Consider the following 25,290-nt stretch of genomic DNA (forward strand, 5'->3'; position numbering starts at 1 on the left):
CCCAACCGTCAATCTTAACTATTTCATCGTCCGTACTCCTATTATTATTAAACTTGCATTCTATATACTTTATCTTAGTCCAGATAATTTTAAAACCTTTAGAGCATCCTTCCAAAGTTGTAACTTTGTGTTGACACCATTTTGGGACTTATCGATCAAAACTATATCATATGAACAACATACATCGCGGTACCTCATCTTGTAAGTGCCTAATTAAGTCATCCATACAACTGGTTTTATGCCAAAATGGTGCATGTTTAACATGTACGAATTTTAATGTTCTAACCTTAAACAATGGGTTCATGTCATCATTTCTCATTTCAGGTCCCACAATTTACAAGTTAAATTCATCTTTTTTTTTTTTTGCTAAACAAAGGGAAAGTTCATAATAAGACAGTTTATTTATAAAATTAGGTGGTTGGGAGTGTATCATTCAAACTCAACATTTGTAAGAAAGCAATGTGATAAACAATCTAGTATTTTGCAGAGAAAGAGGAGATTGGAAAACTCGGTTGATAAATAGGCAGCAATGCAGCATGGGCCATTATGTCATGTTACAAGGGAACAAAAAAGTGGAACTCAAAATTGAAAGAATTGCAAGAAAATGATGCAAGAAGAAACTGGACTCAGATCTTATCTTTGCCTTTCCTTAGTCTTTCAAGCTCAGTTTCAGCCTCTTTGAGTTGCAACCTGAGGGTAGATATTCTTTTCACCAGCTCTTCCACAGTCCCCTTGGGGGTGGTGGACGGCTGATATGGTGTTAAGACGTGTGCAGAAAATTTCTTTAGTGCTTCAACCCCACAAACCTGAGAAACACCAATTCTAGTTAGGCTCTCTCTCTCAAACATGCACACACGTGCACACACACACGAGCACACACACATGAGCATGTGCAAGAACTTCCACTCCACATGACCAACCCTCAGTCACACCACTCTCTCTCTATCTCCCTCTCCTCTCTCTCTCTCTCTCTCACACACAAACATGCATGGACATGCAAGAACTTCCACTCCACATGACCAATCTTCAGTCAAGCCCCTCTCTCTCTCTCTCTCTCTCTCTCTCTCTCTCTCTCTCTCTCTCTCTCTCTCTCTCTCAAAAACATATACCACAAACACTCTCTTTCACCACAAACCTATAGACCTCAGTTCAGTTAGCTCTCTCTCTCTCTCTCTCTCTCTCTCAAAAACACATACCACAAACACTCTCTTTCACCACAAACCTATAGACCTCAGTTCAGTTCAGTTAGCTCTCTCTCTCTCTCTCTCTCTCTCTCTCTAACCAGTCCTAGGCCTAGACTTGGGACATTTTGTACTAGTATTGGGTACTCACAAACAATACCCACAGACAGTGGAGATGAGTTATTTAAGGCTGCCATTGTTTTTAAGAGGGGACTGTTGCTCGTGTCTACCATCTAGGTATGAGTATATATGGTGGACGTTTGAGTATGAGTTACCAATAGTATAATACCCTTAACAAGTACAATATATGGTCCCTGGTTACTTACCTCCTCAGGAAGCAGGGGTAGCAAAGTGATGTTGAAGTCCTCATATAACATATAGAATTGATCCAGATATTTCTTTTGCATCTTCATTCGCGCTTTCAACAGCTTGGATTCAACATCTATTAGAAGTAGCAGCCATACCCTTAAGTTCTTTCGAAAATCACATCTAGAAATCATTAAAAAAACACGTCACCCATATCTAATTTCCTATACATTTAACCATTTACTTTTCTATATTAGGCAACACCAGTTTCAGAATAGAGGTTCGCTTTACAAAAGCAATTGAGCAACTTCATATACTATACACAGACACCGTGGTATACTCCCTCCTATCTACATTGAGTACCGGAATTGGTAGAGAAAATTGTAGAAAAGAAATTCAAATCTTAAAAATAAATGATAAAAAAAGGAATCACAAAAAAGAATATCACTATTACTTTAGAGAGATTTTTGGAAGATGATGACCTAAATAAAGCATTACATCAGAGACATGGTTACAAGTTGCAGGTCAATGGAACAAGGTTTCGGTCATTAAATCCTTCTAGGATTGGTTCAGTTATTTCCAAGAAATAGCAATAAATGATCACATACTAATACGACAGATTTTGGAAACCTTGTGGAACATATTATTTTTGTTGTCTGTGCCGGACTGCCGGTTAGTTTAGAAGAGAGACGAATTGTAACTACCCAATAGCCTATCACGAAGACAAAAGAACAAAAGAAGCATCTAAAAGACCATACGAAGAAAGATAGCTATAAACTAAATAAACAGTCTTGTCAGAGAAAGTTAAAGTTTCAGTTGCAATTAATACTCAAGTCTATATATACAATTCAATGCACTTTATTCATTGAAATCCAATTATGAAGTTTCGGTTGCAATTAATACTCAAGTCTATCCATACAATTCAATGCAGATTATTCATTGAAATCCAATTATGACTACTGTTTATGATGTTCCTAGAAATACAAAAAAAGGAAAGTAGAAAAGCACCATCAAAGGATATTTCCGATTAATGCATCTTTCAGTGAAGGACTAAAAAATAACATCTACCTTCTTCATCAAAGAGGACTTGATTAATGATGATATTGTGGGTGTCAATCTCAAATTTCGCAAGCTCTTGCACCAACCTCTCTGTCTCATATAGTGAGAGAAACTCCGGAATGCAAACACAAACAAAGGTTGTCAAGTCCTGTAAAAGACACTCAAAATCATGTGATGACTAGGATAGGAAGAAGAGCAGGGAAATAATTCAACTGCAAAGCGAGTTTCTACCTTGTACATTGTACACTCATGATTGTATAGTATATAGATAATATTATGTCCAATTTCATTTGAAAATGTTCGGATAGGTTCTGTTCTTGGTTAATATTTAAAGTTCTTGGGCTCATGGTGGAGGTTCGACCCAATAGAACACCGCCCTCTCTTAATGCCTAGCGTTCTAGGCTCGTCCTTAATTTTAGAGGACATATAGCCCTTTTTTATAATATAAATAATACGTCTATTTTAATATGAGAATGCTCAGAAAGTGTTTTGGCTAGCATTGATCGCTTTTGAGCCTCATGTTGGAGGTTCGAGTCCCTTCAAAGAAAATAATGTTTTACGGAGTTCAAAAATAATCCAGATGTTGTGGTTCGATCCCTCAAACCTCATGTAAAGGAGCCACACTGTCTAACCAAGACACCCGTTTAAGCTAGTTGTAAGAAATGAGGCATGTCATTTATTTAGGAGAACATACAGCCCTTTCTTTTAAAGCAGTTGAAAATAATGCAGATGATGTATGTTGATCCCTCAACCTCATCTTAAGGGACCATGGCGTCTAACCAAGATGCCCAATCAAGGTAGTTGTAATTATTGAGCATGTCATATAATTTTTTTTTTTTTGAGAAACGGGCATGTCATATAATTTGTACTATTTATTTTGTTTTTCTTTTTATTTTCTTTATTCGGACTGGACTTGGGCGAGTTACTTGGACTCGCCCCTGTAATTCACTCGGCTAAGGGGAAAGTAACTTGGCCGAGGCGAGTCCTGGGACATTGGTTCAAATGTTTCATCTTCTTTTGATAACTAAAAAGGTTTTATTAGTCACAAAAAAAAATATAAGAATTGAAATGCTTTGATCTTACTGGATTACGGAACTGTCTGTTGACTTGTTCAATCACATCTTTCATGCCTTCAAGCTTTCCCAAGATTGCATCCTCACCGAATTCTTCATCAACACCAAACATCCTAGTTACCTGCCATTCATCTACCATCAATAGCACTTCTTTACTAGAGATTACAACGATAAATTTTATCAAAACATGAAGGAAATATTTTTCTTCCAACATTAGACAGCCTACTTAGATTAGCTATAAGGGAAAATATGAGCAAAGGAAAAAGTCAGCTTACACTTTCAGATATGCAAAGAAAAAAGGTCCAGAGGAGTCCCAAACCAACAATGTACAGTGGTTTAAAAAACAGATCGGTGCTCCGGATCGGGCACCCCAAAAACCCATCCGAATCGGTGAATCGGCGTTTTGGATCGGGAGTTGGTCAAATCTATCGAATTCGGCCTTCAAAAAATTCCAAAAAAATTATTAAAAATCATTATAAATGTTGCTTTTTAAGAATCCAATAAAAAATGGGGGTACTACATTAAAAACTTTCATTTTTTTTATCAATATGCGAATATTGAGAAGTTCTTTCCCTATATGAATAAATTTAAAATTTGTCTGATAATATCATCTAATTTTTTAAAAAAATTAGTTACGGCTATTATAAAAATAATACATTATATAATTTATAATGTAAATAAATAAATAAATAAAATACAAGATTTGGTTATCAATGTATATTATCAATTATAATATTGTAATAAACAAAATTGTGACCCTTACAAATAAATATATCTATAAAAGTATAGAATTTAGAAACGTAAATTTGTAATTATTTTATAACAAAATTAGAAAAACAAATAACTATCATACTAGCAATACGGGATAATTGACAACGCAACTTTAAAATAGATTTTAAAGTGGTTTGGGCTAGTGTTATTTTTTTTCTCTTAAAATGCCTCATAAACTAGTAATTTTTTTTAATGGTCAATAAACTAGTATTAATATTATTTTTTATTGTTCTAATATCCTATGAGCTAGTACTATTTTTTTTCTTTTCAAATAGCTATACACACTTCACCGGTTCTAGAGAGAGTTTTGGTGGAGTTTTTTTTTTTTTTTTTTTTTGGTAATTATGGAGGCGTTGTCCAATTGACCAAATCGCGAGAGAGACCATGTTGGCGTGAAAGAGTTTGGTGGACAGAGAGAGTGCGAGAGTTGGGGAGGCGAGAATCCCGCTCATTTGTTATGTAATATATATCTCACATCGTGGAAGTACGGGAGGTGAAGGGGTGGAAGGGGTTATAAAACAGAGACAAGATAACTTAAAGGAGTTATATTTGCGCTTGGGCCAATGACACAGCTAGTGAGGCATTATTGAGGCACCTTACCGTGCTGTGCAGCGATTTTTCAATAAAAAAGTCAAACGTGCAGCGAGTGTTTCAATAAAAAAAGTCAAAAAAGATGTAACCGTTTGGATCCCGTTTTATTTTTTTGGATTCGGAGCGGTATCACCGATATCCGATCCCGATCGCCCAATTCCGGATCGGATCGGCAATTTTTAAACACTGGTACAAACTATCCATTTGGTGGATATTTACATCTAGACCTTAAGACTCAAAATCAATTTTTTCTTTTCTAAATTGTTCTTTTATAGATTATAAGGTTATTAACAAAATTTGGGGTTCGAAAAAATCCCTTTATGGCCCTGATCTAACTGAATGCCCTCCCTGTTGGTGCTTTTTAAAATTTTTAATTTTTTGAGATTGATCTTTATGGTGAAGAGAGTGTGTACAAAATGTTTTAGTGAACAAATGCCCCTAACATGGTCTTTGAAGAAGTCATTGCATTATATTATGATTAAACCCTTGCCATGAAATCACTTTGAAGGCGCGCACACACACACACATGGTCTTGGAAGTAGTCATTGAATTATATTATGATTAAACCCTTGCCATGAAATCACTCTGAAGACACGCATGCATGCACGATCACGTGTGCAAACACGCTCGCACACACAGATATGTATGTATGTTTGGTTTTTGAAGGAGTCGTTTAACTATTTTACTATTAAACCATTGCCTAAATCACTCCCCTACACAAACACACACATGTATATGAGTCTAAGAAAATTTGGAGAATAAATAAAAAATTACTTTGAGCAATAAAATTGATAAAGTATAATTAATCTAGATCCCATCCTTATAAAGGATAATGTGGTACACTTATTTTTTGAGAATGAGGATAATGTGGTACATTCTCTAACAAAAAAAGAAAGACAATATATACAGATAATCGACTGTTTTCTTATATTATGTTCCATATGTCAAAGAGAAACTTAGTGACTGATATTCTAGCTAACAAGAACATTTAAAAACCTATTTTCAGTTTTTTCTTAGAATGAAAAAAAAAAAAAGACCTACTTTCAGTCTTTTATTAGTTAATCTTGACTTTAAGTTTACTACGTGGTCTGTGGTTAACGGCTCACACAATGTGTCAAAAAGCACCCGCCCCAAGTGCGTAGACCGCACCTCAGAGTGCACCACAGGCATCTAGCATCTCAGCAGAGACTCCCACCACAGTTGCCCAAAATGCAGCATTTTTATCCTTCCACCCATATAAAGGGCAAGAGGCTTTGGAGAAGACATTGGGGGTTATCCCAGCCCCCCTCCCACCTGTTGCTCCCTAGACTTTTTCCTCTTTTTTGTGAAAAAGAAATAAAAAAATTCATATTTTCTTTTTTAAGATTGAAAAGCAATTATCTTTGAGAAATCAAATCAAATCAAACCTTTTTTGGAAGATCGTTCATGAAATACTGAGAGAGGTTACAAGAGGAGATTTTGGATGATTTAAAGCTCAAGATTCATCTGAAACATAGAGAATCAGAGGTAATACAACAAAGGTCAGTGAGCTTTTGTTAAATTTCTTTGTATTTAAGATCTTTCAAAATGTCTTTTTGGTTGGGTTAGATGTGTTAAGTGATTTAACAGTTATCAAATTATTTTCAAACTTTGTATATTTCCCGTTATTCAAATTTTTAATGTAATTGATTACACAGAAATATAATTTATTACATATAATAGATAACATATATGCATACAACATGTTCTATATACATATGCATGCATATTTCTAAGGCTAGGGCACCCAAGCCTGAGGCACCGCCTAGGCACTCACATCATGCCCTACAGCCAGCCCCCCCTTGGCCGCCTAGGCACCGCCCACCGCTTTTTATATATTGGCAACCCACAGTTACTAACTTAAATAATTAAAAGAAAAGCAAGAATAGAAGATATCATATATTCAATGTCCAATTTCAATGTAATATATAAGCTTTGCTTCCAAAACTATCATTAATACTACTAGCTTAATTTTGAAAGAGAGCATAGTATTGACAATATGTGGACACAAATGGTGAACAAGCACCCTAAAACAATTCATATTAGAAAGGAATAAAATGGACAACCACGATTTTATTTAGTACTTTAATTTGATTGTTTATACCAATTAGATTAACTTGAAATTTGGCGTTCGCACACTTCTCAATCAAGAATTAGAGCCGGATGGGCGAAGTGGAGATGTGCAACTGGAGTTTTATGTGATCGTTGCATATCAATGACAATGAGGCTGAAGGGACGTTTTATAGGACAGTTGTGACACCAGTTTTACTTTATAGGGCGAAATGTTGGGCGGTCAAGAAATAACAATACCCATAAGATGATTGTAGCAGAGATGAGGATGTTGAGATGGATAAGTGGCAAGACAAGAAGGGATAGAATTCTAAATGAATACATTAGGAAGAACTTAGCTATGGCTCCAAAAGACAGAAACTGGGAGAAAGTAGACTTAGGTGGATTGGCCATGTGCAGCAGACCCAGTACAACTCCTATTAGGAGGTGCGAGTTGGTCCAAGTAGAAGGCTCAAAAAGGGCGAGGGGTAAGCCCAAAAGAACATGGTTGAAAGTAAGGCAAAAAGATATGGGGACTTATGGCCTCACTAAGGGTATGGTCCTTGATACAGCAGAATAACGAACCAAGATTTATACAACCGATCCCAAATATTGGGGAAAAGGCTCTGATGATGACACTTCTCAATCAAGCGGACCTAAAAATTTAAAATAAGAATCTGTAAAAAAAAAATCATTTCACCAAAATACCCTTGAAACATTTAAGAGCATATTGTTCAATTTATTTTTTGAATTATTTATTAGATTATTTTAGATCTGCCTAGTATGGTGCAAACCTCCAAAATTTGAAGTCAATCTAATACGTGGGGAAAATTTGAAATTAAAATACTAAATGCAATTATGGTCGTCCATTTTCTTCCCTGAACCCCTGGAGGGTGTTGTGCACCAATTGAGCATCCACGTCGCGTGGATGCTTTACTATAAAATGTGTCATGTATACATATGATATAGTTATCTTGTTTAACTTAAATGCATAAAATTTGGAAACCTATGTATGTGACGAACTACGGGAGTGCTTGTTTGGTGGAAATTTCGACTGTAGCCACAAGTTTCACCAAACAGGAACACTTCCCTGTTGGCACGGGGAAGTGCTACAGTACTGCAGCATATGGAAATACTGCCCCCAAAAGAAGCCCCAAATAGCTAGCTTCCATACCCCAACCCAATGGAAGCCGAGATACTAGAATGTGGGGGCTCCAAAAAAGTGGCAAAACTAGTGGAAAAAAAAAACAAACCCGATGAAAGCTACTTATCTCTTCCCCAAAAACCATAACCTGCCTTACTCTATCTTCCCCTATCACTGATCTCCACACACACCTTCTCTCTCTCTCTCAGCCCTAGAATCTTCCTCTCTCTTCTCCTCTTTCTCTCTCTCTCTCAGCCCTAGCCACCCTACTGTTCCCCAAAAACCATAACCTGCCTTACTCTATCTTCCCCTATCACTGATCTCCACACTCACCCTCTCTCTCTCTCTCAGCCCTAGAATCTTCCTCTCTATTCTCCTCTTTCTCTCTCTCTGAGCCCTAGCCACCCTACTCTTCCCCTCTCTCTTCCCTGATCACCACTCTCTCTCTCTTCTCTTCTCCATTTTCTCTCTCTATCTCCTCTCTTGTTTTCTATTCACAACCCTCTCCCCCTACAAATCTCTCCATCTTTCTTTTTCCCTCTCTCACATCCAAAGTCTCTCTCCCTGACAACCCTTAATCCTTGCTCCTTTCCCCTCTTTCATTGTTCTCACTTCCCTGATCCCCACTCTTTCTCTCTCCACTGCTCTTTCTATCTTTGCATATCTCTCCATCTTTCTCTCTCCCTATCTCCCTCTGTCTCACATTCAAAGCAATACTTCCATTCCACTCCTCTTCTATTTTGTGCAGCATTTTGGGACCCTTCTCACTATGAAGCCCAACATTGTGATCCTGAGATCTTAGAAGCTGTGAAGGCAAAAGCTCTATGAAGTCGTTATCAAGTACAACTTCGTACTTAAAGTTCTACTATTTCAATACCCAATGGTTGTTTGTGATATATGGTGTGCTTGTGACTTCTAAGCTTTCTGTTTTTTGAGATGAAAACTATGAGGTGGTTGTGGTTTCTCTTTGTTTGGATTGAGAGAAGGGGAGGTTTTCACAATGCTTCTACTTTGTTATTGAGGCCTTATTGCTCGTTTGTGAAATACATTGTGCTTGTTGTGGAATCTTTTTGTTCTTGGTGTGGAATCTTTTCTTTGGATGTGTCCATGTTGTTGAACTAAAAACAATATGGGTGGGCATGACATGGGACCGATATTACTTTATGTATATTGTATTTCTCTGGTATTTAAACTCCCTATTTGGCATGTGGATTGAATGCTTCTCCTTTTCACGGGATGAAATTACATTAGACCCATATTTAAGGTATTTGGAGTTGGGATCTATGGCATGTGGATTGAATTTGTTTCCTGATTTTAATGGGCTGGGTGGATTAATTGTGATTGAATTTGGATTTTTTATATGCCAAAGAATGTAAATATGTGGAAACAAGGAGGAGATTTTACTTAGTATTGTTCACAACGCATCATTTCTCATGACATTCATGAATTGGTGCTTTATAGAGTTATCACCAATCCTTCTTTACATGTTGATGCAAGAGAACTTGATGAAACATTGAAATTCAGTAAGAAAACACCTTGACACAAGCAATGTTGGAGAAACCCTAAGGTTTTCTCCCACCTAGGGCTCAAGCCTTAGGCTTCTTTTGTAAGACAAAGTCTTTCGTTTCTTAAAGAGGAATACATGAATGACTCTCCAACCCATCAATGCCCTTATTTATATTGAAAAATTATTATTTTAGACAATATTGTTCATACAATTAACTTTTGATCAAAAGGTTATAACTTAAGTATAACTTGAAACTAAACTCCCTTACTTCAACTAAAGTATCTAAAAAGTCCCCAGAATTCCTATAAACTAAAAACCCTAGAATTAAACCCTAAAACTAAAATCAAAATATACATCCTTTAAAATTGAATAAAAACTAAAAATAAGTATAATTTTTCCCTCCATAATTCTCCCCTGGTTGGAGAAAACTAGTCCTCGAGTTTTGAAGTGTGCTAAGATGAATTAGCGTCAATCCGATTACATTTTTCAACTCGAATAATGCAAACGTGATCCTGGGACTTGTGGGTTACTGCAGTGATCAAAACACGATATTTATGCATTGGAACTGAGAAACCCTCAAGGAATGGGTCACTATATCTAGATAGAATATTTTTAATCAAATAAACTTGTTGAATTTGCATTACTCCAGCCATGTAACCCTGCTGAATTTGCTCAAGCTCAGCCTTAGAACACACCACAAGTGCATCTTTGAGATCAATGATTAAACCAACAACTTCACCCTCTTCCAAAATATCTTCACCATCATCGTGATCCTTATCATAGATCGAATCTCCTAAGAAATCTTATTGTTTATCTAAGTATATATCGAAGATTGGTGGTGAATTCCAATCTACAATTTGTTGACTTTCCATGCAATCTGTCTTAAAATAAAAAATCTCATCCTTTAAATCGAAAACCCTAGAGTGATGTTCCCCACATCTAGGCCTTCTGTCGTTATCCTCAACACTCGACTCCCCACGCAGAGCACAAAAGTGAAAAGACTTGTATTCGAGATCCTCTTGGGCTGAAAGATCACCATCTTGCCCATTATTGAGGCTCACGAATTATTACGCCAGCTATTGTACTTGCCTTTCAAGTTGTCAACTCTGTCATCTATGGGATCACGGAGTGGATCTACGAAAATCCCCCTTCTATGGCCCCTTCTCGCTGCTATGGGTTCGTCGAAATCACAAACCCTAGGCAAGCAATCAACAAAAAACTCCTGAAATCAGAAAAATCTAAGTTATTTTGGTAAAACTTTGGCCAAAATCAACAAACTCTAGACCCCACTATAACTTCCCCTTTTTGTTGTTGACCTAGGGCACCAAAAATAGTGATGCTACAGTAACTCCCCCGACTTGCTACAGTAGCTTTTGTGTACTTGCTACAGTACTTATGTGCTTGCTACAGTAAATTCCGTGTAATCATGGGCATTGATACCACTTGATGTAGGAAAACTTGATGAAACATAAGATATTTAGCACGAAAGCACCTTGACACAAGCACTTTTGAAGAAACCCTAAGGTTTTCTCCCACCTAGGGCTCAAGCCTTAAGCTTCTTTTACAAGACAAAATCTTGTTTTTCTTAAAGATGAATACAAGAATGCCTCTCCAGCCCATCCATGCCCTTATTTATATTGAAAAATTATTGTTTTGGACAATTTTTGTCCATACAATTAACTTATGACCAAAAGGTCCTAAGTTAAGTATAACTTGAAACTAATTTCCTTAACTTTAATTAAAATATCTAAAAAGTCCCTAGTATTCCTAGAAACTAAAAAACCTATAATTCCTAGAAACTACAAAACCCTAAAATTAAACTCTAAAACTAAAATCAAAATATACATCCTTTAAAATTGAATAAAAATTAAACATAAATATAATTTTTCCCTCCATCACATGTGTAATAGGAAATGGCACGTAAAAATTTTTACAGGGTATTTAAGAGCAAACGGCTTGGGATATACACTTCATTAAGGAATTGTAGAGATCAAGCGAGCGGATAATGTAGAGCATCATTTAAAGGTTTTTGCACTAGAGATCAAGACGAAGAATACTTCTATACTTATAAAAAAGAACATGGATCACAACCAAAGCAACTAATAAATGCCGACCATTGTATCATGTACAAGGTGTTTACCCTTTGTAATTATACTATGGTCTTCTCATCATGTGTTAAGAATTAAAGTATTTCAACTAGTACCAAGGGGAACTTTGTATCTATGTAATGCATTATCAAGGTTTTGGGGGTGGATCTGGTCTTGGAGTGATGAAAGCTTCGTAAGGCTATTTATTGGAAGGGGTAAACTATGAACTTGTTCTAATTCAATAAACGTGATGGCCAATTGACAGGTTATGGCTTTAGCCCCTAATTGTTTGAGTATTTTGAAACGTGAAGGTTATGGTTGAATGTTCTTGAACTAATTTGGAATAGCTCGTACTGTGTATGTAATGGAGAATTGGAAGAGGGTTATGATGGTGTACTCTTCTTGAGATCGGTAGCTTATTATGGATGAATATCGGAACTTATTTGATAATCAGCAATTTCAGTTGAAATTTGATTAACCTGAAATGTCAAGGAAGATGCATATCACTTGTCGTATTTTATTTTTCATGACAGAGGGTGAGTAGATTGACAGGTCGTCATAATCAAAGTTTCCAAAATAGAAAGGTAACAGAGAGAGAGAGAGAGACCGCAAATTAGTTAACCATATATCAATGTTCACAGAAGAGTATTGTTTTATGGATGGGCTATGGGACAAAAGAAACAAAGGGAAAAATTTACCAATAAAATATGAAGATATTCATATTCATTTTCATGCAAAAATATATGCAATCTGTCTTCTTTTTTAGTGATCTGAAGTGCATATGTTAGACACACTAAGGATCATATGAATTCAAAATGTCCTTCATAAAAAATTATCAACCTCGCATCAGTGAAAAATTTAAGGAACGGTTATGACTGGCTTATTTCCCAATCTCCAAACCTCCAGAATTCAAGGTTCAATCAAACATAGGTTCCCAACCTTCCTTCAATTCCAGACTTCCTTAAATTCCAAACAAGTTATTAAACAGTATTTGTCAGTTCCAGAACTCATTGTAGCTTCCATGGAGAAAGAGCTTCCACATCCCAGGGAGGTTCCAGCTTCCAGTTATCAAGCAGGCTCTAAATTAAATGTTGCTTTAACATTTGGAAAATTGTTTCATGCGGGCTAGACCCCATTTCTACATATGCGGTCCAGAAAGTGTAAAGCATCCATCTTAAAGATGGATGCAAGTAGGTGTTACATCTAAAAACAATGGAAACTAACGGTCCAAATGTTTTCTTACTAGAATTATCATTTCTAGTTTTTAAAATTTATTTATTTTTACAAATTCATGATCTCCATGTTAGAGATTACATGTCCTTAAAAATTAAATCTTAAAATCCATCTCATAGTTGTTGGGTATGGGAACAGTTCCAAGATCGAGGGTGGGATTGGCGGATCGAAGCTATACTGAAGATTCTTGTGTTAGGGATCAATGCCCGTACAAACTCAAAGGTCAGGATTGAGGTCCATGTGTGTTGGGGATCGAGCTCCTTTATTACATAGGATCAAAAATTATTATATAAAGGTGCGAGACCCTGTATGTAAGAAACGAAATTCCCAATGGATTTTTTTCAGTTTCTTAACTCAAGGAGCGCATTACTAAAAGTGATCCAAAATATTATGGAGCGAGGAATAACTTTTATAGGAGCGAGCTCCATTTTCTTAGAACACGAGTACCACGTGTAGGTAATAAGGGTCCGTGGCTTTAAAATGTAGCTCCCGGCGTTGTTAACCAATAACATGTAGGCTTAGTCCTTCTATGAAATAAATACAGAACTTTAAAGTGATCCCATATTGTAGGATCTGGATGCCATATATGGCGATGCTTGTGTTCCGTTATTTTGGAATCTAGATCCCAATGTACTCTAGAGCGCGAACCACAAGACTAGGGAACTAAATCCTGCAATGTTCAGAAACGCGAAATTAAATTGTAAGGAACTTGCTACCTTATAAGATGGCGGGAGATCCCAAAACACTAAATTGAGTTTCAGACGAGATCCACTCCAAGATCGAGAGAATTGAGGTTTTGCAAGGGATCGCCACGCAATGGAGGAGATCCCGGTAACTATTATCCATCTCAAAAATAGATTTATAAAGTAGCCTGCATTTCTACATATGCGGGGTTAGCCGCATAGAAACCGGGCCCTTAACATTTTTGTTATTCTCAGTTCTTGAATAATTTTCTACTCTATGAGCGAAACAATGCCCAAAATCTGTATACAATAAATCTATCAATACTTAATCGCAAAAGCTTAGCATAGTGGTGGACGTTACTGTTTTAACTCAAGAGGCCAAGGAATCAATTCTTGGTAGAGCCATTTTTGGTTGCCATGATCGGAGACCAGTGTATGAAATATAGACACCTGTGAGGAGTGTTGAATGACGATACATCCCAAATGAGTTTTCTAGAATGACTATTCCTCACAATCGCTCCTTGTGATGCTGCGGATCCATGGCAATTAGGATCTCAAGACGCAGCAACACCTATGATGCAAGGAATAATTGACTTACAACTTACTTCACATTTGGAACTGCACAAAAAGAAACTTTTTATCCCAAAGAGGTATGCGTAAAATTCTGGGGAAACGTCAACGAATGCTGGCTTATTTATCAAAGAAAAATAAAGTACGTTATAAGAAATTAATCGAAATACACCTCTCCCAACACATTTTGATGAAGTGTAGGTCCCACGTCAGGGAGTGACACAAAGCCAAATGCATGGTGATAAGGTAAATTGGCTAAGGGGTCAAAGAAACACATCAGAAATGCCAAACCCCTAAACAAGCCTTTCAGGTGTGAGACATTTATAATTCCATACATCATTTACAAGGAGGTAATACTAAGTGAAATTAAGTACTACTATTGGGACCCTAAAAAAGAAGTTGTTAAAGTATCAGATATGTAGATCATGTCCGTAGTGTGTCAAATGTGCTAAGAACCAACACACGTCTAAGTTACATTGCTTTCTAGTCTAAGAGGGAAGCAAATGAGTTAGGGATTGCAATCCAAATTCTCGAACAAGTAAGTTGGATCTAGGTGTAGAACTTTGGACCCCATAATCAGGTTGAGTCGGGTGCAGGTCCATCCTAGACCTTACCGGATCGGATCCAAGTCAAGCCCGAGCCAACCCAAAATATTCTATGTAAGTTTATAAAATATATAAATATATTTTTAAATTTTTATAATTTATCCAAACCTGAGCCTACCCCAATGCGATCAACCTGGACCAGACAGAGTCCGAGTCTAGCCATTCACCTTGTCGGGTTGGCATTGGTGTCAGCATCCACGTCCGCGTCCACGTCGGACTAGACACGAGCCCACCCGACCAGTTTACACCCCTAAGAGAATCTATACGTCATCAAGGAGAGCCCCTGTCACAGCTATGGTCAAATCATTGATCCCTATGGACTCCAAAAGACCATATATGCCCTAATCAATCCCTAAGCAAACCACCTATATTAACTGGTCCGGCACACTTGAGTTTTTTTTAGAATACCTTTCACCACATGAGAGAGAGAGAGAGGGGGGCCTGGCGTCCAAGCACGGAGAGTGTAAGAATCGAACCGGTGACACCTCCAAGCATGGAACACATGCCACCATGACAGCTACTTAAGCCGTCTTGAGTTTAAAAACACCATTCCTGGATATCTATGACAATGTACTCAATTGGTATTCCTTCCACTCTTATCATTATCAAAACCTGTACTCCTTCCACTCCACATCCAAGTGAATCCTATTCCAATCCTCAGATGCCTGGAAGGCATTCCCTTGTCCTGCCCACCAGCCCTTCATCATCTCGATCATGGCAGTGTTATGAAGAAAGAAAGTACCATCACCCGATCACCATCATTCTCATTTATAGCAAAAAGATGAAAGCATATGGATCGGATCGGAGTTATATTTACAAGTTTCATTAATAAAAAGTTATTTGATGTTCAATCACATAGTATCACTAATCCAATAGTTCATATGCTTCAAATTCACCCATAGCAAATGAGAACTTCTCCATAACAAGAGAACCTTCAATGGAATAGTGAGTGAAAGCTCTTTCTTGTTCTCAGAATTTACAAAAAGAAATTGAAAATCCATACCCATCTAAAACAACACAAAACTTAGAATGAAGTCATTTTTTCAAGCAAAAAGATTTGGTCATTATGAGACATGAAAAAAGTAGAATATCTATTCCTGCATTACTATTTTGCATTATCAAGAACATGGAGAACTCATTTTGCCACCCAACACAGATTTATAAATTTAATGCCAAGATGATAGACCCCAAAGAAAAACCATTCACTAGCAACAACCAATAAACAATCAATACTTGGTTCATGGACTTGGGGCTCTCAATTCACACACACAGTTGCTCGTTTCAATCCTATGCTACTGATAAAATGAATAAAAAGCTAACAAAGGGAAAATTTTCACTTCTTGTTCTTTGAGGGCAGTGAAAAGAAGAAGAAGAAAGTAAACTGAACATGAAATCTAAGCACTACCTGGTTTATGAGGCCTCCAAATTTGTTTTTCAAGCTCATCATCTTCGCAAGTCCTTTCTCCAAGGTAGATGGAAATTGCAACAAACGCAGTGTATGCCCCGTAGGCGCAGTATCAAACACTATAACTGAATAATCCATTGTTTGTACTAATCTGTAGAAGAAAGGATGGTAGTCTCAATAAGAACCAGAATAATGGAGATAGCAGATAACATAAAAACCAATAATAGAGAAACATAAGAAAAATGTAACAAGCACACAATAAGATCTTTTTCATTTTTATTGATAAGCACAAGTGTTTTTAAGCTCGGACGTAGCTGTGGAACTGGGTAGGACTGTGGTCAGAGAGTCAGACTGGGACAAATCTCTAGACAAAATAACAAAAAAACCTTGGAAACCAGTGAGACTTGACCGGTTCCCAAGGCTTTTTCACTCAGACTCAGCACCCTGCCAGGTCCGAGTGACTCACTTGGGCCTGAGTGGATCGCGGCAAGTTTTGCGCCACTGATAAGCATCTATCAAAGCCAACATCAAACCAGCAGACCAACCCCAGATTTTCAGAATAATATGACAATATCATCTCTAATAATCAATCACTGCTCATATGTTCCAATAAGGATCCTTTTTCCCTATTAATAAAAATTTATTCAAAAGTTATTGTGTTCTCAAACAAATTGACTCACAAAGAAGAAAAAATAAAATCATTAGTGCATAGAACTGTATACTCATAAGTCAAAATAAATAAGATATTCTATATAGGACACGGTTTTAATGAATCCTAGGACTCATATATAGATATGCATCCCTTCTTCATAATCCATTTTTGAGATAGATTTTGGACCTAATTTTTTAGGTATACATAATATCTAACATGGAGAACACGAATGTGTAAAAAAAGTAAATTTTAAAAAGTAAAATTGATAATTTTGTGAAAAACATTTCAAACCATTGATTTTTCCTTTTTATGGAAATACTACAACCCCACATCCATCTTGATGCCTCGAGGGATGCAAATGCAGTCATATGTCCTGCACCCCTGATGCATAAACTACTTTATCTTCTATATGTAATACATCCATTTCATAAACTAAAACAAGGAACATAGGAAAAGTCTATTTGAATATTCCAAATGAAGAACTACACAGATTTCAGGTTATGAGAACTTCTGCATGTTATGAACTTCGCCATGACCAATATTTTATTGGAAGCAGCAAGAGATGCAATATTTTATCAAGTTTAACTTTAATTGAGATACACAGGGATTTACAGTTGTGTGGCACGTGGAACTCGATGTTACATGTAATATCATGATCATCATAGCCTTTTCCCAATTAATTGGGATCGGCTACACGAATCCTTGTCCACGATTCTGCTCTATTTAAGACCATACCCTCAGTGAGGCCATTAGGCCCTATATCTTTTTGGACTCCAACCACGTCCTTTTGGGCCCCTACCCCCCTACCCCTTTCCCTTTTCAAGTCTTCCACTTGAACTAACTCGCACCTCCTAACATGTGTTGTACTAGGTCGACACCACATATGGCCAGTCCACCTAAGTCTACTCTTTCTCATTTTATCGCCTATTGGTGCCACACCTAAACTTTCCCAAATGGATTCATTTCGGATTCTATCCGTTATTGCCTTGCTACATCTTCATCTCCGCTACACTCATTTTGTGGTATAGTGTTTTTTGTCCGCCCAACATTCTGCCCCATAAAGCAAAGCTGGTCTCACATCTCCACTTCGCCCACCCAGCTCTATCTCTATGTGCGACATGTAATATGCAACTCATAAATGATCAAAACATGTGCTATTTTCACATAGCTCTTGTTTGATTCATTTTGTTGAAGTTTTAGAAATACAAATTGAGACCAGCATTATGACAATGCCAAGGTCACATCTCAATGACAGGTCTAGTCCCTAGTAATAAGTGTTACATCTCGATTTATACTACTCTTTGACAATGTATTTGCATCTCCATTAGGCATCTCAGAAAACATGACAAAACAACATACCTCTCTCTCCCTAACTGGACCAGAAATTTCCTTAAAAATCATAGATAATTAACAAAAGGGAGGGCTCCACCCACACCTATATGATGGCATTGAGGCAATTACCTTGAAAATTAATGGAACCTCCCTTCTATATTCACAAAGCTTAGACAAGGGCCCTAGCTTAAGCATTAGAAGAGTAACATATACCCAGTTGCCGAGCATAGAACGGCAAGGTGTACCCCTTGTCATCTCTGTGAATATCTCCAATAACCCCCCCGGACTAGGATTACCCCAGGAACTCCCATCAAAGTTCACCATTATCCATCTTGTCTTCAGTGTCAACCAATGTTTTATGTTCTGTATGATACTGGAACCACCAGTCTCCATTCTCTCAGAATATCTAGAAAGCTCATGCCTCTAAATTCTGGCCTTGATATATTCACAAAAATGATTCGGCCCCATATTCTTTCCATATGAATCCTGCCATCTATCCTTAATTCTTGGAAGATCCTCCTATTTCTCTCATTCCAAAGCCCCAGCAAGATTCCGAGTACATCGATCCTTCATAGAATATGTCTCTCTCATTGATAGACCAAGAGCCACACCGAATCCAAAGTGAAGCAATTGATCATGGCCTAATCCATAAGAAACCAAATAAATGGAGGAAGAAGGCCAAAACCTTACCAACAACCTGACAAAAGCCAGAAGATGATATGCCTATTTCAGCTTCAATGCAGCACATGATGCACATATTGGTTATTGAAAAACCTCTCCTCTGATGATGATCAACAGTAAGGATCACACCTCTGCAGGAAAGCCATCCAAACCCATGGTATTAAGACCAGAAAAGACCAGCCAGTTCAGACTGGAAACTAGCTAACCAGGTCGGTTCAGCAGTCCCAAACCAGCTGGGCATTGCACAGTATGAACCAATCAAACCGATTTGAACAGGTCTAAACCGCTAGCTTAGACCGGTTCAACTGGTGTGCACCAGCCGGATCAAACCTCTTTTGACCAACTTTTATTTTTTATATTTTGCATATATTTTTGTTCCTAACAATTTCATGAATTTTTCTTATTTTTCTATATATTCAGGTTATTTTTCCTATTTTCTCTATTTTTCATTTATTTGTATTTTCCTAATTTTAAACTGGTCTATCCAATGAACTGGTGCCCCATTAGTTCAACTTCCATTCCCGACTTAATAACATTGATCCAAACACCATGACTCCAAGGGGCACAGGAATGCTCAAAGCCAATCTACATGGATCCACCATAGACAAGGCCTATTAAGGCCCTTGAAGTGGCTTAAAAAATAAAAAAGTTAGAAGAGAAAAATGCTCCAACAGGCTCAAACCGATTCTCAAGAGCTCATGTAGAGAAAAGACATGCTGGACCAAAAATACCAGGTGAAGTATCGTGTTTTCAATAGGAGAGTTAAATATCTCAAGCAAATCTAATTTTATTAGTTTTTGTCAAAAAAAATCTATTTTTATTAGTTGCCAAACAATTAAAGTGTGTCATTATATTGGTTTATATGTTTGTCGTTCAGCAAATTGGGTGCTGGTTGAAGTGAACATTACAGAGTATCTTAAAATGTACTCCAAGACGAAGTACAGAAATGTGAGATCCCTATTTTTTTTTTTCTTTTTTCTTCTTTTAAGGAAGATAATGTAAGATCCACAATTATCGAAATGAAAATAAATGTAATATTTTCATAATGCCGTAACATTCTCAAGTCCTCTGTACAACACGCAATGTTCAAACAAATGGATTTAGGCGCCTACGAGGTTTGGATGCCTGGCCGCCTAGGCATTCAGGCGGCTGCCCCAGGGACAGGGTGCCCTCACCAAAATCAAACCCCCACCCCAAACATGAGACACTAACTATTACTTTACAATAAGGCTTAAATGAATAACTGAATATATAAGACATTTTAAGACTTTAGTTTCACTTTCACATAAGACTTAACCCATTAAGATATCACATAATCAATTATTTATCAAATAAACTCAAACAAAAAAAATAGAATATCAAAATAAGACACATTGTACAAAAAAGGAATCAATTATTCATAAAAGAATACGATATATGCTCAATTTCATTGTCCAAATGAGAAAAAAATCAATAAATCACCAAAAAAATCAATTTTTTAACTACAAACATGTAAATATACCGTAAAAGAAAAAAAAATGTATAAGAAAAAATGCATGATTCATAACATAATATGTTGTAGCAAAATAAAATCAAAACACTCTTTCAAATATGATAATTCTTTAAATTGGTGCAAACCTCGTCTATTGAAGCCCCAAATCCACCCACGAACTATTGCCTTCGTTTTGGGAAGAAATTGAAAAAATAAAAAATTTATCGATCTTTCAATAAATCCCAAAAGAGTGGTTTTTGAGAGGTTTTTCTCACCTTAAAGGCCACAAATTTTCTATTAGGGGTTTAGAATATCCCCTAAAACCCTTTTTCCCCCCTTTTTAGGGGGGGGGATTACATGTCTTACCCTCACCCAAGGGTTTTTTTCCGCTGGTCGAAAGTGGTCACGGGGCGGCGCCTAGGCAAGCGCCCAGAGGCAAAAACGCATAATGCCCCCGCAAAGACTGCACCTAGGCGTTTTTTAAAAAATTTCGCCTAGGCGGTCAGGCGGCCGAATTTTTTAACATTGACAACACGGAATGCATTTAAAATGTAATGTTCTTATGATGACTCCAACCTAGTGCCAAAATTAGAATAGAATCAACTTCAGTAACAAATTTTCAACAAAAAAACCTAAGGAACACTCGGTTATGAAGTTAGGCATGTAACTGAATCCAAGATAGGAAGGCCTACATGGTCTTACAAAGGAAAATAAGTACAAGAAGACTGCAGGGAAAACACAATGCCAATACCATTGTTACTCAAAATTCAACATGTGAAATCTAACTTGTTCTCTACCATGCAAACCCCTAACTTTGAACACCTCCATAATTTCCATAGAACTGATTCTAGCAATATTCATATTCAAAGCATGTGAGTAAATCAAGAAAGATAAATACTTACTTAAGCATCTCAGCAAAGCTCATAGCCTCATCAATGCCGGGAATCGCATTTGTTAACTCAGAAATAAAGCTGTCCATTCCTTCTACATTGGGCAACTCATCTTTCTCCACATTGGGATCCACTTCCTATGCATTCAAACCCCAGTAATAAGCAATCTTTTCTAATATCAAAGACATCTTGAACCCAAAAAAACAACTAAAGATACATTTTGCACAATCACGACCATTCAGATTTCAGCTAGAAAGGAAAAAAGACATAGTTGAAAGGGAGCATCAAACACCAATTGTGTTGGTGTTTTCTACACCATGGCGCAATCCACCGTCCACTCCCAGTGAGTGACAATGGAGATTAACCGTATTCAGGTGAGTGTTCATCATGGGCATCTATGGTTAATCTCCACCACCATCAACAGTAACAGATGGCAAATGCGCCCATGATGTACCTTTAATACCCTACGCCAATGCTGTAGGATATACTTCTCGAGTCAAAAACTGCTAAAGGAAAAGAATAGTCAGCCCGACCAAACCCCTGAATCCCCAATGATACCAATCACACAATCAATCAGAAACATCAAAACTGCACAATTCAAGAGAGCAGGCCTTATTTCAAAGCTAAGTTCGATATCATCTTCATTATAGTAAAATGTTGTGCCAAGCATAATTTATTAACAATGTAATAACACAAAAAACAGGGAATTTTAATCAAAATGAGCAAATATGAAAGACTCAAATAGCCCACTAAAGTAAACTAGGCAACAGGATGCATGAGAAACTATATAAGAAAACAGAGTATAAAGATAATACTGAAAGAGAAACTGAATAAGAAACAAAAATAAGGGGGATAAGGAATCCAAGAAAAAAAGGTGTATGATAAAAAAATTGCAATAAAAACCAAAAAAGAGAACAGAAAATTGAACAAAACCCTTCTACGAATTACGCAATTAAAGCAACTCTTCAGCATACATATAACCAGAAATTCATTATTATATCCCCCATGAATATATATCACCCCAGGTTAACCACAAACTTCAGACTTCTCATCAAATTATAATGGGAAAAGTTGCAAATAAATAAATAAAACAAGCAATTAAGAGCCTAAATCCAACATGGAAAAATATTAGTTTAATCACAAATTGAGAGCTTTCATCCAATTTTTTCAATTTTTATTTAAAGAAAAATAAAACAGAAAGAAAGTAAATGTCCAAACTCCAAACCCACTACAAAAATATTAGTTCCATTAAAATTTTCAGAGTTCTCATCCAATTTTAGAGGCCAAAACCCAACTAAATTTAACCACAAACTCAAGAATTTACATCCAATTTCAATGGGCTTTTAGTACAAAAAAAGAGAAGGCAATCAGAGGTCATAGCCCAATAGAGATCCAGCTCAGTAAGAATTCATAGTACCATTGCATAGAGATTGGAGAAGCCATGGACAAGAGTGGGTGACTTTGTAAATCTTTGTTGAAAGGCGTCGCTGAGGTTATGAGCAGGGTCAGTGGAGATGATGAGAACAGAGGATCGAACCCTAGAGAGAAGAATAGAGAGAACTGAACTGCATGTCGTTTTCCCAACTCCCCCTTTGCCCCCAACAAAAACCCACTTCAGCTCCTCCTGCTCCAGGATGTTTCTCACACTACTTTCCATCTCTCTCTCTCTCTCTCTCTCTCTCTCTCTCTCTCTCTCTCTCTCTCTCTCAATGCTATAACAAACAAGACCCACTCGAGCTCTGAAGAATTTTACAAAGACCTCTCTCTTTCTCTCTCAATTTTACAAAGACCTCTCTCTTTCTCTCTCAATTTTACAAAGACCTCTCTTTCTCTCTCAACTTTACAAAGACCTCTCTCTCTCTCTAAGGCCAAAACACCTCTCTCTCTATCAGATCGGACACCATCGCGCTATGGAAAACCAGAAAACGACCCTCTCTCTCTCTCTCTCTCAATTAGAAATCTCCCTCCCTGAAAACCCGAACGCCACCTTCACTCTAAAATCGGGAAACTTCTCTCAGAGGGCAGGTTTGGTAGGCATGGAAATATTTGTACGAGATTATATTTAGAGTAATTATCCTGTGAAACCCTTCCACGCGCGCATGTGTACGATCCAAACGATCACCATTAAATTTAATTTATAATAAATTTTTTTTTTAGCTATATGACAAATTTAATGGTAATTCTTGAAATCCTACCCACATATAAATGCGAGAGGGTCTCCTAAAATCATTCTTCTAAATGTTATAGAAAATAACTTGATGCAACTTTAGCTTTATTTTAATTGGGCTAAAAAATTATTTTTGAGATGGTATTTTCAATTTATTTTTTTTATAATTATTCATTAAAATAAAAAGAGAATATATTTTAAATTTTGAATCAAACAAATGGCCATAAGATAATTTTTTAAAATTGTTGCATCAAATTATTATACAACGGTTGCATGAAATCATTGTCCGATTTTTTAAAAAGCTTTATATCTTTGAACATCATGGATGCAAAAAAAAATAAGATTTTAAACTCTGAAAATAGTGTATCTTACAATAAATCATCTAGATCGGCTATTTCACCCTGAAAATAAATGTTCATAGATTCGTAATATCTGTACTATTTTTTAAGTTTTGAATTTCAATGTGAAATTTAATTTTAGAGTTATGGAGATTTTTGTTGCATAAAGTTCATTCTGGACTAGGATTTGTGGTGAGGCTTTATTTGGTTTTGATAAAGCCTAGGCCTCATTGAAACCTCACCCGAACTTTTCGATGTGGGAAAAAATTTTACCACACAAATTGAACGAATTCATGTGAAAATAGCACCGATTATTTGAGTAGGGAAAGTATTTTTGTGACATTAATTTCATACATTGAATATGCCCATTTTATCAAATATAATTAATTCCATCAAAACACCCGACACATTAAAGAGAGAAACCATTTCAAATTTTAAATTTTAAAGAGAGAATATCTTAAATTTTTATAGAGGGAAACTATATCAAACTTTAGAGAGATAAAATACTTAAATATTTTAAGAGGTATAAATTTTTTCAAAATTTTCAAAAAATGAAACTATATCAAATTCTAAATTTTAGAAAGAGAAAATATCTTAGAATTTTAGAGAGAGAAACTAATTAAATTTTAAAGAGAGAATATTTAAAATTTTCGAAGAGAGAAACTATCTTAAAATTTTTAAAGAATGAAACTATCTCAAATTTTAGATTTTAGAGAGAGTAAGTATATTAAAATTTTAGAGAGAACCTATATCTAATTTTAGAGAGAAAAACTTGTGAAATTTTTACCAAACTTGACCGGGCTACCTTTCTCTAAGACGGGAGAATTCCCTTTTTTTTTTTGGGTATGACAAGAGAATCCTTTTTTTCTTTTTTTTTGGGTATTTCAATGCCCCTACCCATTTTTTCAATAGATTAGGGAGTTACATTTTGAAGGTGTTAATTGGAAATGTTAGCAGTGAGAATGGATACTACGATGTGGTAAATGGGTATGGGGATGTTACCACTACGACCCTAGCCCCTTTCCCAAGACGGCAGAATTCTCGCTTTTAAAATATGCAATTTTTATAAGGCCCATGCCTCACAAAAAAAATAAATAAATAAATTTTCACATTGAAATCTCATATACATAAACACTTTAGACATAAATAAAATCTTTGTGATCGCTCTAAAATCTATTTTTAACCTTCTTTGTAAATTTTTGTCGCTCAGAAAATGTATAGATATTGTTGATTTGTGAATGCTTGTGCATAGACAGTAGACCATTTTGGATGAGTTTTGAGTGAGGCTTTATTTTTTTGGAAAGGCCTAAGCCTTATTTTGATAGTTTTTTCCTCTCTAAATCCGAGATACACCTCTCTCACACACACCGATCAGACCCCAAGCTGGAGGTACTCGGTGCATGATGCAACAGGATTCATGTTGATCTCCTGACATTTTTATGTTCTTAGAAAACTATTCCTTTTCCTTTACATTTTT

General features: G+C 36.4%; 1 protein-coding gene across 2 annotated transcripts; it reads right to left on the minus strand.

Annotated features, from left to right (window-relative positions):
* Positions 1–382: 382 nt before the first annotated feature.
* LOC18447797 (P-loop containing nucleoside triphosphate hydrolases superfamily protein) lies at positions 383–23,486 on the minus strand. 2 transcript variants are annotated; one of them, XM_088846020.1, is made up of 8 exons: positions 22,726–22,919; positions 21,321–21,445; positions 16,283–16,433; positions 3,895–4,058; positions 3,630–3,774; positions 2,556–2,694; positions 1,508–1,623; positions 383–806 (listed from the first exon to the last, which is right to left on the minus strand). In XM_088846020.1, the coding sequence occupies exons 1-8, from the start codon at positions 22,726–22,728 to the stop codon at positions 627–629; spliced, it is 1,023 nt and encodes a 340-aa protein (XP_088702146.1). In that variant the 5' UTR covers positions 22,729–22,919; the 3' UTR covers positions 383–626. The 2 variants fall into 2 exon arrangements, with proteins under 2 accessions (XP_088702146.1, XP_088702145.1); XM_088846019.1 differs by lacking the exon at positions 3,895–4,058 and having other exon boundaries at positions 3,630–3,740; positions 22,726–23,486.
* Between the last annotated feature and the right edge of the window lie 1,804 nt (positions 23,487–25,290).

The sequence above is a fragment of the Amborella trichopoda genome, chromosome 9, assembly GCF_054954075.1.
Source record: "Amborella trichopoda isolate Santa Cruz 75 chromosome 9, AtrichopodaSantaCruz75HAP2 v2.0, whole genome shotgun sequence".
Lineage (NCBI taxonomy): Eukaryota > Viridiplantae > Streptophyta > Magnoliopsida > Amborellales > Amborellaceae > Amborella > Amborella trichopoda.

Excerpts from the sequence above, each read along its gene's own strand:
- LOC18447797 (XM_088846019.1), bottom strand. The coding sequence starts at position 22,965 with ATGGAAAGTAGTGTGAGAAACATCCTGGAGCAGGAGGAGCTGAAGTGG. Across the intron at positions 16,434-21,320 it reads AGCTTTGCTGAGATGCTTAA|ATTAGTACAAACAATGGATT; the intron begins GTAAGTATTTAT and ends TTTCTTCTACAG. Across the intron at positions 2,695-3,629 it reads ACAGACAGTTCCGTAATCCA|GACTTGACAACCTTTGTTTG; the intron begins GTAAGATCAAAG and ends TGTCTTTTACAG.